General features: G+C 35.5%; 2 protein-coding genes across 2 annotated transcripts; one reads left to right on the top strand and one right to left on the bottom strand.

Moving 5' to 3' along the window:
* The first annotated feature begins 224 nt into the window (after positions 1-224).
* On the top strand, positions 225-4586 carry LOC131176306 (retinoblastoma-related protein-like). The gene is made up of 12 exons (XM_058141310.1): positions 225-275; positions 381-463; positions 794-824; positions 914-1784; positions 2013-2184; positions 2280-2352; positions 2662-2838; positions 2912-3013; positions 3095-3221; positions 3332-3444; positions 3772-3890; positions 4126-4586. The coding sequence occupies exons 1-12, from the start codon at positions 225-227 to the stop codon at positions 4250-4252; spliced, it is 2046 nt and encodes a 681-aa protein (XP_057997293.1). The 3' UTR covers positions 4253-4586.
* Positions 4587-5026: 440 nt separating this feature from the next.
* On the bottom strand, positions 5027-11506 carry LOC110646875 (potassium transporter 4). The gene is made up of 9 exons (XM_058141368.1): positions 11285-11506; positions 9819-10059; positions 9491-9736; positions 8081-8131; positions 7699-7959; positions 7354-7406; positions 7135-7249; positions 6782-7036; positions 5027-6411 (listed from the first exon to the last, which is right to left on the bottom strand). Exons 1-9 carry the CDS (start codon positions 11327-11329, stop codon positions 5324-5326), a joined length of 2355 nt encoding a protein of 784 aa, XP_057997351.1. The 5' UTR covers positions 11330-11506; the 3' UTR covers positions 5027-5323.
* Positions 11507-11891: the final 385 nt, after the last annotated feature.

Genomic DNA, 11891 nt, shown 5'->3' with positions numbered 1-11891 from the left:
AAAATTATGTAAAATAATATTCATTAGCAATTTAAATAAAAATAATTATAATTAGTTGCAAATCATTAATAATAGTTATTAATAAAAATAATTTTTTATATAATTTATTAATTAAAATATATAAAATTAAATAATAATTAAAAATAAATTTTAACCGAATTTAAAATGAATTTAAATTTTAAAACTGATAATAAGTGATTTTTACTATTAACTCATACGTTGCCATGACATGCCTACACAACAGCGGAGTAGAATTTGGCGGGAGCCCAACTGTCGTAAGCAATAAACATTTCCGGCTTTAACTAGTCGGTGGCCAAAGCTCTCCCCTGGCTTGTAGGAGACGGGCCAACGCCTTTCCCACGCCTCCTTATATTTTATAGCGCCAAAATACATCCACGAAGAACCAGAAGATCATCGTTTCTACGCTATCTGCTTTTCTCGGAGGAGGAATTTACTTTTCCAGGTAAAATATTCATCATCTTGCAGTTTTGTGTCTGTTCTCGTAGTTGCTTTTCAGTTCTGATTTTCTTGATCTTGTTTAAGAAAAAGGGGCGAAAAACACTTTTTTTATCATTGATTTTGCATAAATTCTTCACTATTATGAGTTATAAGGGTTTTTCCCCCAGATTTGTTGCTGGATTCTGTTTGCTTTTGACTCACGAATTGTTAATATCACTATAAAAGAGGTGATTTTTATATGTTTTTTCATCGAGATCAATTCTCTAGAATCAGGCCTAATCATCTATACTATAACAGTGCGGCAAAACAAGGACGATTGATAGTTTTGGTTCAGATTGGGAACCACAGATATTAGGGGCGTGAAGGTAGGCGTATGTTTCTAAATTCTCATCAAGTTTAGCTTAACAATTCGTAAAAAGTTCCGCCATTAATGTGATTTTACTGAATTGAGCAGAGGAAGATTGGCGAAACAGACCCCATGACAGAAGCAGCTTCAGTCTCTTCCCTCTGCTCTCCTGCATCCCCTGTAACTGGTAGCCTTTCTGTTTCTACTTCAAAGATGACACGTTCGCCGGTAAAAGTAGCAGAGATTACAGGAAGTTGGCTTCGAACTGTTATTGCTCCGCTTCCTTCGAAACCATCTGCAAAATTGGAGCAAATGCTAGTAGTTCATGGTCAGAGTATAGTTGATGAGGTGATAAGGAGAGCAAATATTCTAGTGACGGCCTTGTTTCCTACTAGTAGATTTGATCAGCGATTTATCTCGACTCTGTACCGTATCAACTTGATCGAAAGCTCATGGTCTGAGCAGAGACGCAGCCAAGCTCTCAAGTTATATTACATAGTTTTGGAAGCTGTTTGTGAATCAGAAGCTCAAAAGTTGAACACCAATGATTTGAGTGGATTACTGGCTAATGAGAGGTTTCATAGATGCTTGCTTGCTTGTTCCGCTGAACTAGTTTCTGCAATGCAAACAGGAATCAGTATGCTGCTTCCTCTGATTTTCGAGAGAACAGGAATAACAGCTTTTGATCTGAGCAAAGTGATTGGGACTTTCATCACACATGAACAATCACTTCCTAGAGAATTGAGACGGCACCTGAATTCTTTGGAAGAGCAGCTGTTAGAGAGCAGAGTGTGGGAAAAAGGTTCTTCTTTATATGATTCTTTAATTGTTTCAAGACCAGCCCTTTCTGATGAAATTTATAGACTTGGGCTACTGGCTGCACCCATGCCATCACTAGATACTATTGCCTTGCATTATACTGGTTCTTATGGTGGCTTCCCTTACCCAACTATCTTGCATAATCACAATTTGTCACCAGGTAACTGATAATTTGCTTTTCAGACATTTATACCTCAATAAACATTCTACATTTTTACTAAAATGCAAAATCTGACCAAAATGCTTTTGGTTGTTAGCTGAGTCTCATACTCGATACTAATCTTACATCTTTATGTTTCTCGTTCTATAGCACAGGTCTTGCATCCTATTTAATTCTTTCTTTCTTTCTTTCTTTCTTTTTATTGCCCTTTCCATTTTGGTCTTACAGTGGAGGATAGAGACACTATTATCCGTCGGAAGAGACCTTGTAGCGAGCATGGTGATAAGGGGCTAAACCACATTTCTCCTAAATCACCAAAAATAGATAGTCCGCCAGCTTTTCGAGATCTGCAATCCCAGGCAGCACCAGCATCGCCATCTTTGCAAAATGCAATTTTGAGGCATATGTTCTGTAAAATCATAGTCAATCTATTTAAATATATTATTGCAATCCATCATCTGAAGTAAATATTGGTATTTGTATATCTATCTGCAGCCCAACACAGTCAAATCCACAACGTGGAGGGGGTGCATGCTCAGATACTGCAATCAGTATTCTTTTCAGTAAGGTATGGTAATGTTGTACTTCAGTTTTATAATCTTGTTTAAAATTACAAGACAGGGAGGATAGTCATAATATGAAATTTAAAGATTGGTTTAAATGTCTTTTAGTCCTTTCATTTAGACTGAGAATTCCTGAATCATGCTTTTTTTTTTTTAATTAATAAACTGCAGAGATATTGTTCTTCCTTAGATTTCCTAGCATTTTCAACCTCTGTTGTTGGCTGTATCTCACTGTTTTGTCTTGTATAATTCCCATCTTGTTTACCATAGTTCAGTCTTCGTGCTTCCTTTTTACCACTTGTTTTTCTTCACAGATGACAAAGTTAGCAGCTATCAGAATCCAATGTATAGCCGAAAGGCTAAAACTATCTCAACAGTTCAGGGAGAAAATCTATTTTCTCTTTCAACAGATCCTTACTCAAAGGGCTTCTCTTTTCTTTAACCGACATATAGATCAGATCATCCTCTGCTGTTTCTATGGGGTGGCAAAGGTTTGTGTGAATTGTACTCAGAGTTCATCCATAAGATTTTTGTTCATTCTCTTCGATACCGTTTGGCTTGCAGGTATCTGAAGTAGAGCTGACTTTTAAACAAATCATTGACAATTATAGGAAGCAACCACAATGCAGATCTCAAATTTATCTTTCTGTGTCCAGCAATCATGAGGTAGATCCAAGTGTTCACCTAAAATTTTTTTCTTAACCATCTTCTTCAGGAAGTCTAAGCCCTTTGATTGTACTGAAACAGAAAAATGGGGGACAATATGTTGGGATAATCGCATTTTACGAAAATTTTTTTGTTCCAAATGTCAAGTCTTTATTGGAGATTCTCCATGCAAAAACACCAAAACAACTTCCAGAGATTAATCATAATGGTATGCTTGCTATATGCATTTCCTCTGTCCTGTTTCTTGTTGACTGTCGATGTTTTGGCCCTTTTAAGAAGAATATTTCTTGAAATGTACAATTTTGATTTGCTGCTCAGATGATTCTCCCAGTCTACACCAAATGTCTCCATTTCCAAGCCTTCCAGACTTTTCTCCAAAGAAAGTGTCTCCATCACAGAATGTCTACCTGTCCCCATTACGACCATCAAAGGCAAGCGACTTACTGCACTCAAAACCTTTATTTACTCTTTTAGTTATATTATACAAAGCATTTGCTGTTAGTTTTTAGGAAATGCAACTACACTGGACTTTTCATTTATGTTCTAGTAGATATTAGCACCAGAGTTAGTCCTGAAAACACACAGAAGGTTGGAATAGCTTAGTGAGTAAATGAATGCCATGGTTTTGGGTTGATATAACGTAGACATTGCTGGTACTTTACCACCTGTTCATTTTTCTTGCTTCTAGAACTGGTGCGGAACATTGTTTTTCTGTTCATTAATAAATTGATGCAATTCTTTTGAAAATAAAAATGCAGAGGGATGCTTTGAACTCAAATATATTGACTAAAAGCTACTATGCTTTATTTGGAGGGAGCACTCGGTGTCACCAAAGTCCATCGAAACAACTTTCAGCTATCAACAAGCGCTTGAATAGGTTTGTTAATGCACAAACTGATCAGACAGAATATTTAAGAACTAATAATATTTTAAGAAATGATCAACCGAAAATTTAATCTATTTGCATCATCCACTACTCTTTGACAAACAACTGTAAAAGCCGAGACATTCTTGAACAGTTTTCACATGCTCTGTCCAAACAGCTTCCATATTTCCATTACGGAAGATGATTGACGCTAATGCATACTTGGCATTTTCTTTGCTTTTCTCAGGGCCCCGAAGGCTAGGTGCATGCTCAAATTTGACAATAGTGATGCGGTTATGATTAGTGATAGTGTTGTGGCTGAGACTTTATCCCTTCAAAAAAATTACCCTCCTTCCTCAGGTGTTGTGCCTTGATGTTCGTGCTCAAAATCTCAGCAAGTGGAAGTCCCAACAATGTTGAGCTCTTATCCATCAAAAAAGAAGAAAAAAAATACAGTTCTGCTGCCTTGTGTAAATTTGCTAGCCAGCACCTTTTAATTCTTCTCAAATAAGCTTAAATCAATTATATAATCTATAGAAATAATATAACATAAAATTATAATCTAAAATCAATGGTCAAGCCATATTAAGGAAAGTAACTCTCCCCATTATTATAAATTTCGTATTGGATTTGAAATTCCTGTATAAAATCTATGCACTTGGTACCCCTATTAGAATTGATGTAAACGGTAAGGTTTACTTCTGCTTCTATTCTCCCTCATTCTGTAGTTAATGAATTCCAGATGGATGTTTAGTTGTTTAATTCCACTTGGTTTCTCCATTTATCTTGTACCTTGTCTCTCAGATGGAAAACATTGGATTTGTCAGTAAGCACTTCCACTCCTTCCATTCCCTAGTTTTATTTAAAAACATCATTTTCAGATGTGGAGCCATCCAACTTGCCCTAGCTTTTGGTCTTGTTTCAGCAGGCGACAAGGCTAATAGCTCTATTAACAAGTATATCTTCTTCAAGCCAAGCCCTCCAACTTTTTATCCCAATAAGTGAAAATAACCCTCCAAGGAAAGCAAGCAAATATCAACTCCAAACAAAAAGCTTTCCAAATCCAAGCATACGCTATATATCTTTTGGTCTTGAGGGACACTGGGCAGAGGCACAAGTAGAAGAAATGGCAATGTGAAGATGCGATCAATTCAGAACTGAACCTTTTCTTTATTTATTTATTTTCCCTTCAATAACTAACCATGTGAAAAGACTAAACAATTCATCAAATGAAGTTAACAACAGAAACGTTATCTACATTTGGGAAAGTAGAGCCACAAAACAAAAGGGAAGCCGTTTCTTGAAACTTGTGCACTAAAACAACCTGACCCTTGTAACTTCATAATCGTTCCACTGCCACAGGCAAGGCATTAGCCACCTTTGTATTCCATCTGCTCAAAATGCGATGTGCCTAAGGTCAATGAATGAAGAACTCCTCCAAATAGCTAGACATAATAGATCATGCCGACTTCAATAAGGCTGATGTGAGGAATGTTAAGTGCCACAGCAGGGCCTCTGCAGTTCTTCCGAAGAAATGAATACCCAATATCAATAGCAAGCTTCTTCAAAAATGTGGAAGTTCTTCTTGCCTTCACATATGAGTGCCCCATTATATAAGCAACACCCGCTTCCTTTGCCTGTATTAAATCCATCAGCTCGTCTCTAACTGAAGGATCCATTGAAGGATTTTGTGGCAACTTAAACCTCACTTGGTGCCTCCTGATCTGTGGATTATCATCATCATAGGCAGATCGCAGGCTCTGGAGGGTTAGAGATTTACTGCTTTGTATAGAGTCATCAATATTAATAATATCCTCCTCAGTTACTATTATACTCAAGCTTGATTGGAAAGATCTGGTGCTCATAACAGCCATCCTCCCATCAAGTGATGGACTCTCAGAACTAGAGAATTGTGGTTCTACTGCTTCCATCTGGATGAATTCCGCTATGCTCTGTACAAGATTGTTTTCGAAATCTCCATCATCCTTCTGGATATCCTTGTACCCATACCTCACAATGCACCTATACATGCGATATGGCCTTGGGCATACTCGGCCAATGAGGAAGCGTTCTTCAGGTGAAACAAATGGAACAGGGACTGATTTTACACAAACAAAAACTAGAACCTTGTGAAATGCAGGAAGGTTTGTTACAAAATGGGAGAAAATAGCCGGCACTCCAGTGGCCAATTCTGAGTATATAAGGCCTATCCCCGGCACGCGGACAATGCCAAGGCTGGGACCCAAGCCCATTAACCATTTTAAAGATACTTTGTTGTGCAGATCAAAGTTGTACTTCCTACGAGTCCCATAATGCCAGATGTACATAACGAGCATAAAGATGACTGAGAGCACGAGAGGAGCCCACCCTCCCTGGGGCACTTTCATGAGGGCTGCTGAAAGGTAGACACCCTCAATGAACCAGAAAAATATCAGGAAAGAGGCGGCCAGCAAGACACTTTTCTGCCAAACGAAGATTATGACAAGTGACATGAGAAATGTCGTGGTGAACATAACTGTCATACATGCAAGTCCTGTGGAAGGAAAAAACTTAGTCATATTAGTTACATAACCATTAGAAAAATAGAAGTACACAACAAGAAAATGAAAATGTCCTCCCTTCTCCCCTTTCATTGAATAAGCAGTTGCAATGAGACTAAGAATTCAAATAAATAATCATAAACAGTCAGTGCCTAAATAACCAGACTACAAAGTTGAGAGGTGGCAAATGCACAGAAGAGCAAAGGCCATCCTTCACTGAAGTTCTAAATTAAACACCTGCAGATAAAATCTTATACTTCTACATGCTAGAGTTATAGCTACACATGCTATAATTGCAAAACTGATGCACATGAATGTTTAACAATTACACCAAACACACACACAAGTAGAGGAATGAATTACCATAAGCATTTCCAATGAGAGTTGTGTCTTGAAATCCAAGAGTTACGGCAAGAGTAAGGACCATGAGAATCCAATTTATTTCAGGGATGTAGATTTGTCCATATATGTGTTTTGAGGTGTGGACAACTTTAACTCGCGGAAAACAACCAAGGGCATGGCATTGTTTAACAATAGAGAAAGTGGCAGTAATAACTGCCTGACTCCCAACAATAGCTGCAAGGGTTGCAATAACAAAGACAGGCCAAAATACAGGTTCTGCAACATACAGATAGATGCCAAAATCTCAAAATTAAACCAAGTCCAATATGGAAGTAGATTTCTGGGAGTAATACTAATTAATGTCATAAACATACCAGGTATTGAGTCATAAAAACTCTTATTAATGGAGTTGAGGTTTTTAGATAGAAATGCAGCTTGACCCATATACTGTACCACCAAACAAGGGTATATAACAAATGCAAATGCAATCTGCAAAGGCAAGAAAATTATTCAAATTAATCACTTCAACCAGAAAAAAAAATAATAAAACAGCATTTGCATTGCAAATAGGATAGGTCTAGCTTTATACTTACCCTGATAGATAAGGCAGTGAAATGACCAAGGTCAGCAAACATAGCTTCAGTGCCTGGTGAGTTCCAGAAAATTTTTAGCAGTCAATACTAAGATTGGCAACATATAAAACTGAATCAGGTATTTTATGTTTGGAGAAATCAGAAGTTCTAGTTGAGCAAAAACACCGCTTTAACTAAGCCAAATTCATGAATATATGGCCACAAAATCACATACAATGAATCAGTATACATAGTAAAATTCCATAAATGCCAATATATGAAGTGTGCCTGTACAATCCAATGCATCAATAGCACAAAACCATGGAAGTCTAGTAAAAATTTCAATAATGTTCAGAGCCAACATACCAGTTATTGAAAGAAGGATTCCTCCAAGAGAAATCCAACCATCTTTACCAGTCTGACCAAAGAACTTGATGATGTAAAGGGGAGAAATAGCACGAACAATCTTTGGGTTCCAGTGTATAATGTTATACAACCCAATGGAAAATATCGATACCAACCAGATAATTACAATTGGCGCAAACATAAAAGCTACCCTGTGAGTGCCACAATGTTGAAGAGCAAACAGGCCCACCAAAATGACACATGCAAGCAAGAGCACTTCACCTAACAACCAGTAACAAATATAGTATGTTAAAAAAATTATGATGCCCTAAAGCAATATGTAAGCATTAATATGCATTATAAATCACAAAATTTAGGAGAAATTGGTTTAAAGAAAAGTTACCCTTTGTTAATTTAGTTTCATAAACTTCTAGACCTGATACTGATGATAAAACTGCAAGAGAAAAAAAAAGTTCACATAAGATAACACATTAATCCACAAATAAAAGTTATTGAGCTAGGGAAAGAAATCATTGATATTGCTATTTCTAGATAAAAGAATTTCTGCAAGAACAAGTAGTGGACCAAGCAGTAGAGCCTGCTGCAGAATTATTTATCAGAACATGGGGGGAAAGGAATTCGTGAAATTAATAGAATTCAGAAACTAAAAACCAATAATCAACAAACATCACCCAAAATCACCTGCATCCTATTGCGAACTAGAGAATTAAGCTGACTATATTAACTAATAGTGTTGTTAGAATCGTACAATTATAGTTAATTCCTCTCCTTAGCGATTTGAATCTATAGGCCAAATCGCAAACATACATGAATCAGTGGTGAATCGATTGAATCGGTAGCGAATCTACCAATACAACCGATTCTCTCCCTATTGCTTTTTTAAGACCAAAGAGGTTTTTAAACTCAATTTTTAACTTTCATATTAGCATGAAAAAACCATCAAACCCTCCCCCAAGTAATCTGAACTGAGACTAAAGCTCAAAAAATAATTAAAAAAAAAAAACTTTTCACATACAGTAAACAAAACCAGATGAGTCATCATGCATAACGAATCTATATCTTCTACTCCTATTCTGGTATTGCCCCAAGCTAACAGTGGACTTATCATCTCCAATAATAGAACTAATCATCCTAGATTTTATAATTGATTTTGTAATATTGTTATATTACAAAGAGCTAGAGGGCATCTTATTTTTTATTGTTTATCTTATAATTATATTATGTATTTCTTTTATATGGTAAGTACTCTTAAATCATAATAAAAAATAATTAGAATTTAGTATAGATTAGATTAGCATCAAATTATGAATGATATTCTATACTTTAAAGCACTTTACTTAAGAAAAAAAGGATCTAAAGTTAATGTGTTTGTCTGTACATATTTTGATTTGTTTTGTTTGTTTTCCATGGCTAGATATCATTTTAATCAATTTCTAGAATTCATACCGAATCTCGTGATTCGATTCTTCATTCCTGATTCACAAAATGATGATTTCAAATCTCAATTTAACAACTATGACTAATAGATCTACAAATTCTGATTAAAAAAAAAAAAACTATACGTGAGTGTAAATTGCATTGCCTATGTGTTCATAGCATAACTCGTACGGAACAAATTACTCGAATGAAAGATGGAAGTAAAACATTTTCTTATTATCCTCCCATCCTTTAAATGATGATTTGACATAAAAGTAGAGATTCAACTTTGGAAAATAGAGATGAACGTGATTTATCCATTAGGAATAGGATTGTGCACCACAACATTATTAGTAACTCCATAGCAATCCATTACCTGATATTGCTGGAGTAAGGACACCATCTCCAATAACCATGCAAGCACCAAATAATACAACAACAAGGAGGGCAGTCCGTAGCTTTTTGTGCTTCTCCAGAAATCTCTTCAGTGCAGAGGTGCTTGTAACCTGTGCTGTTGGACCATATTTATAGGCTGACAGCTCCTCATCAGCTGCCTGTTGATTGGGAAGTAAACTAAACTTTGCATGCCTGCAAAGCAGTGAATAGAGAGCAAATGTGCCACCTGACATGAATCAAAGTGTATCAGTAAAGTATAAAACCAGCCTTCACAGGGTGGAAGTATCCAATTAAGCGAGTTATCTTACCTTCACCATTATCATCTGCACCCAATAGGATAAAGACATACTTAATCAAAGGTATCAATGTAAAGGTCCAGAAAATCAAAGAAAATGCACCAAATATTGCTTCCTCATTCTGATACTTCTGCAATTTCCCAATAAATGTGCTTGTATAAACATAGAGAGGTGAAGTACTCAGGTCTCCATATACTACACCAAAGCTTTGGTATGCTAATATTAGATTCCTGGAGAGGTTAACCCATGAAAGCTGCAAAGCCACACAAATTTAAGTTAAGCTTACTTTAGGGTACTAATTGAACAGTCAGTTCATTGCATCATAAGATATGCTAAGTTCATTGCATGAAAGATACTGCTCCTGCTAACTTCATTGCATGATAGGATAGTATACTAGCTTTTCTTAAAAAGCACAAATACATTCCAGAGAAGTACAAACGGGTTTTAACAAGGAAATTGATCATCACAAAAGGAGATGAGATACTACAGCACTCGTTGTTGCAAAGCCTTGGTGTACAGATTGACTGACATACTATTGATCAGGCAGAGATAAACAGAATTCAAATGGAACCCTTTCTTTCTGGTGAAGAATTTTTTTTTTGAGCTTGATCCATAACTAAGGGGACCTGATTTTTGCCATTAGGGTAATCAATCTATGGCCAAGTCATTGACTATGGATGTAATTTTATTTTCTTGTGACTAGAATTAGCTGTCTGTTGTTAATAACTAGACCTCTGTTGTTCCTCGGATGAAGTTTAAAACCAACAAATATCAAAGCCTGACTTTGAGCATTGACTCATATTATTGAGCCCATAACTTCCCAAAAGTGTGTCAGATAGATGATGAAAAAAAAAAGTTCAGTTCTAAGAAACCATTGAAATTTTGGCTTAGAATAAAAGCCAAAATCCAAACCTCCACAGAGCTTAACAACCTCAATACTCCAGAAATATTCCATTAATTTTCCCCGCATGAAGTGCAGACTAACAATTCAACTCCTAGAATACTCATATAAGCATATTAAAATAAACAATCTAACCGCTTAGAAAAGATTAAAAAATAACTCAAAAGGCCACAGTAGAGGTCACAAAAAGTTGACTAGCAGAACAGGCCAGCCACCACCAACTAAACTAACTGAAACCCATCTCAAGGTAGATTCACCAGAGTCAAAAACTCCCTAAATTCAACAATGAAACCCATACGAGATATCAAAATCTTCGATCAGCAAGTCACTCAATGAAGCACAACAGTAAATTTAATAACCAGTCCACTGATAAACTTCCATTTGTACAGAAATTTGACAATAAAAAAAAAAAGGACACAGCAAGAGAGAGAGAAACGAAATCAAGAATGATACAAAATGAGAAAGCCAAGATCAAAGAATGAAGAGGACCCAGAAATGAATAATGTTATATATATATATATATATATATATATATAAGAAGGAGGAGGAGGAGGAGGGAAGAAATGAAAACCCAAACCTGAGAGGGATTAGAAGGACCGCGAAGTCCAGATTCAGGCTCCATTTTGGCGAAGCCAAGCTGGTGAAGCTCTCTGTCAATGCTTCTGGTGTGTGTGTCTCAGTTTTTTAAGAGCAAAACAATGGGTATATATTTATTCAAAAAAAACTAAAAATAAAAATAAATAAATAAATAAAATGTAATTATGATTGCTAAGCTCTCTTGTCCTCGTTTAAAAGTTTCAATGATTGGAGTTGTTTCGACGGACACTCTTCTTCCTCTCTCTCCATCGTTAATATAATAATTTTTTTTTGCTAAATTACTTTTGCATCCTTAATCATATCAAAATTAATGCATAAATCCTCATTTTTTTTAATTAATAATTTAATTCATATATTTTTAATTTTTTATTAATTATCCTAAAAAATTAATAAAATATTCTTAATAATAAATTGCTTTTAATTATTGAATTATTTCTAAATAAATATATATTTTTCAATATTTTAAAATTAATAATTTAATTTTTATATTTTCACTCTCTCGAGCTTAAAAAAATTATTTTTAAATAGGAATTTCAATGTGAAAGAGTGGAAATATAAAGATTAAATTATTAATTTAAAAAAAATTA

The sequence above is a fragment of the Hevea brasiliensis genome, unplaced genomic scaffold (assembly GCF_030052815.1).
Source record: "Hevea brasiliensis isolate MT/VB/25A 57/8 unplaced genomic scaffold, ASM3005281v1 Scaf1, whole genome shotgun sequence".
NCBI classification, from domain to species: domain Eukaryota; kingdom Viridiplantae; phylum Streptophyta; class Magnoliopsida; order Malpighiales; family Euphorbiaceae; genus Hevea; species Hevea brasiliensis.
The sequence above is the reverse complement of the archived record's forward strand: the minus strand, read 5'-3'. Positions and strand labels throughout refer to the sequence as shown.